A 2,587-nucleotide genomic window follows, 5' to 3' on the forward strand; every position below is an offset into this window, starting at 1 on the left:
TTACACTGCTAGCTTTTTGCTGAAAGGAAGGTAGTCCACCAAAGGGTCAGTAAGACTGTTTCTCCATTGTTTGTTTTTTATATCTTTACAATCTGTTTCTTATTCCACAAGGTAAACATTTTGTTTAGGAAGATTGCAAACATTCACGTAAATTTTATTTTACACTTTTCACTGTCATATAAAGTTTGTGTATTTGTACAGATGGTCCAGTTGAATGCACTTGAAGAGAAGTTTGCTCGACTATGGACACAGTGTCAACGTTGCCAAGGAAGCTTACACGAGGATGTATTGTGTACAAGGTAAGGTAAAAACTTCATTTGTTGTTTACTGAAAACCAGCTTCATAAAGAAAAAAAATGTGTTCTAAATTTGAGGTGTTCATTTACTGATGTCCACACTAACCGAAGAATCTATCAGTTGATGAACAGCTGGAGCAAAATGTCTTTAGATTACTTAGATTTTATTATCTGTAAATAGTTACTTTCAAAACTATTTGACATCAGCTATATGTTGAATATAAAACTAGATAGTATATAATTTATTCTTTATGTGGAATCCAATAAAAGATGAATTATGGGGTTAAGCTACGTTTGCTTCGTACATGCACTTGTCTGACATACTTGTTCTTTAAATACGTTCTTGTGTAATATAATCTTTATATAAATTATGAAGAATTTCCTAAAATTCAGTGTACAATGCTTTGTTAGTATTGTTTTAAATAATTGTTTATAAACTTAATTGTTCCTTGCTGAAAAACAAAGTATTATAACATGTGGCATTTTTATTAAAAAATGTGCCAAATTCTTAAATTATGAAAAAATATTTTAATAAATTGATTTGTAGTGGAAACCAGATTGATAAGGTTAACATTTTTAAGGTAATTGTGGTACAATTTGAAAAGTAACTGTAACTCGTAACATTTAAAAGTTCCTATTGTAATGGAAAGACTAGTTTTTCTAACAGAACCTAGGACTTACATGTTGCAAGATATTATAGTTCCCTAACAGCCCACCAGTAAACTTCAGAACTTATGAGGGGTTGATTCTCTCCCTTGTCCACAGGTAGCATATCGTGCTGCTTTGTATTGTTATGGGTTATATTTGTATTATTTTAATGATTTTGTTCTTACTCACTTCTGGTTCTTTTCTTAAAATCCTTTAATTGTATGTAATAGTACAAACATTACAAAGATATTATCTCACAATTTGTTTTGTTTTGAAACAGTCGGGACTGTCCCATATTTTATATGAGGAAGAAAGTACAGAAAGATTTGGCTGACCAAGAAAAAGTGATTTCAAGATTTGGGATTCCAAGTTGGTAGTACACACACTTGTACATAGAACTAGAAACCTAAACTGTCTTAACCATTAAAATTCTGTTGATAATGTGGAACTTTATATTGTAGAAGAGGCATTTTTTGAAATGTACTAGTGACAGCATTTTTTATATTAACAATATATGTATAATATTTTTTTAAATGTTCATGCCACCTGTATTTGTTTTCCACTATTCATAATGTTTCATTTCACAAAACCTGCTTATGGACATAAAGGTATTAAAGCACTGACTCATTGAAGAAGGAAAGAAATATCTTGTAAAGAAATGTTTAGTGCTACTGTTGATTGTTACATTCTCATGATACATTGATTTAGTAATAACCCTAACATCAGGCCATCTATTGAAGTTGAGGAAAGGCACTTCCTTGTTGAAAAATCATGATACAAAAACATGTTGAGCATTATGTATAACATATGGTAGTCTGTGACTTGTTACTTTAGTACTGTCAGTTCACTAATTAATAGTCATTATAGTTTGATATTACTAACTTTTGATATAGTGTGTGAACCTTAAAATTTGGCAGACTTTCAGTAAACATTACAAGTCTTACCCATACAAAAAAAAATCAGATTTTTAATAAAGTATACAAGGTTGATCAATTTGACTGACCTCGAAATCACCAAAAAAAAATTGAAATAAATCTAAATTACCCCTTTCTTCTTTCTAGAATGACTTCAAATTGTGACACGAAACTGCATTCGTTTATTCTAAGTAACTTTAAACTCGTAACAGTATACATCTATTTATGCTTAAATTTTATTGCCCTTTGAACCCTGTCTAAGTACTTTTCTGGCCATTGTAAGTTGTAAATCACTTGGCGATTGTACAGCTAATGTTATGCTATCGATTTACATTACACGAGTTACCTGCAAGCTGCTCATGAGTGTACCTTGTAAAATAATTTTATTATTATTTGTTTCATCTTATCTAACTTTAACTAACATAAGTTTGCAATTTTTACTTTTTAGTTACTTTTATAATAATAATAAATAAAGAATAAACATGAGAGACAAAAAAGTACTTATCCGAGTCTTTTTTTGCTGTCGATGACACTTAACCCTACTTTTTTATACTAAGGGTAGTAGTGCACTAAATAATTTTTATTTAATTAAATAATGCACCAAAGAACATAGAACGGTAACATGCAGACAACATAAAATCAGACATCTCATAATTATCACAATTTTTATTACTTTCTAACTATGCAACAAGTGCTGTTACAAATTCATCCAAGCTAGTCGATATTTTTC

At 30.0% G+C, this 2,587-nt stretch overlaps 1 protein-coding gene across 1 annotated transcript in view; it reads left to right on the top strand.

Moving 5' to 3' along the window:
• Positions 1–1,894, top strand: part of LOC106470887 (DNA polymerase delta catalytic subunit) — a gene marked incomplete at its 5' end in the record, with an annotated part of 29,865 nt that extends 27,971 nt beyond the window's left edge. The window contains 2 exon segments of the mRNA XM_013931463.2: positions 202–299; positions 1,224–1,894. Coding sequence (XP_013786917.1) covers positions 202–299; positions 1,224–1,320 — 195 coding nt within the window.
• Positions 1,895–2,587: the final 693 nt, after the last annotated feature.

This window comes from Limulus polyphemus, unplaced genomic scaffold, assembly GCF_000517525.1.
Source record: "Limulus polyphemus unplaced genomic scaffold, Limulus_polyphemus-2.1.2 Scaffold4268, whole genome shotgun sequence".
Classification (NCBI taxonomy): Eukaryota; Metazoa; Arthropoda; class Merostomata; order Xiphosura; family Limulidae; genus Limulus; species Limulus polyphemus.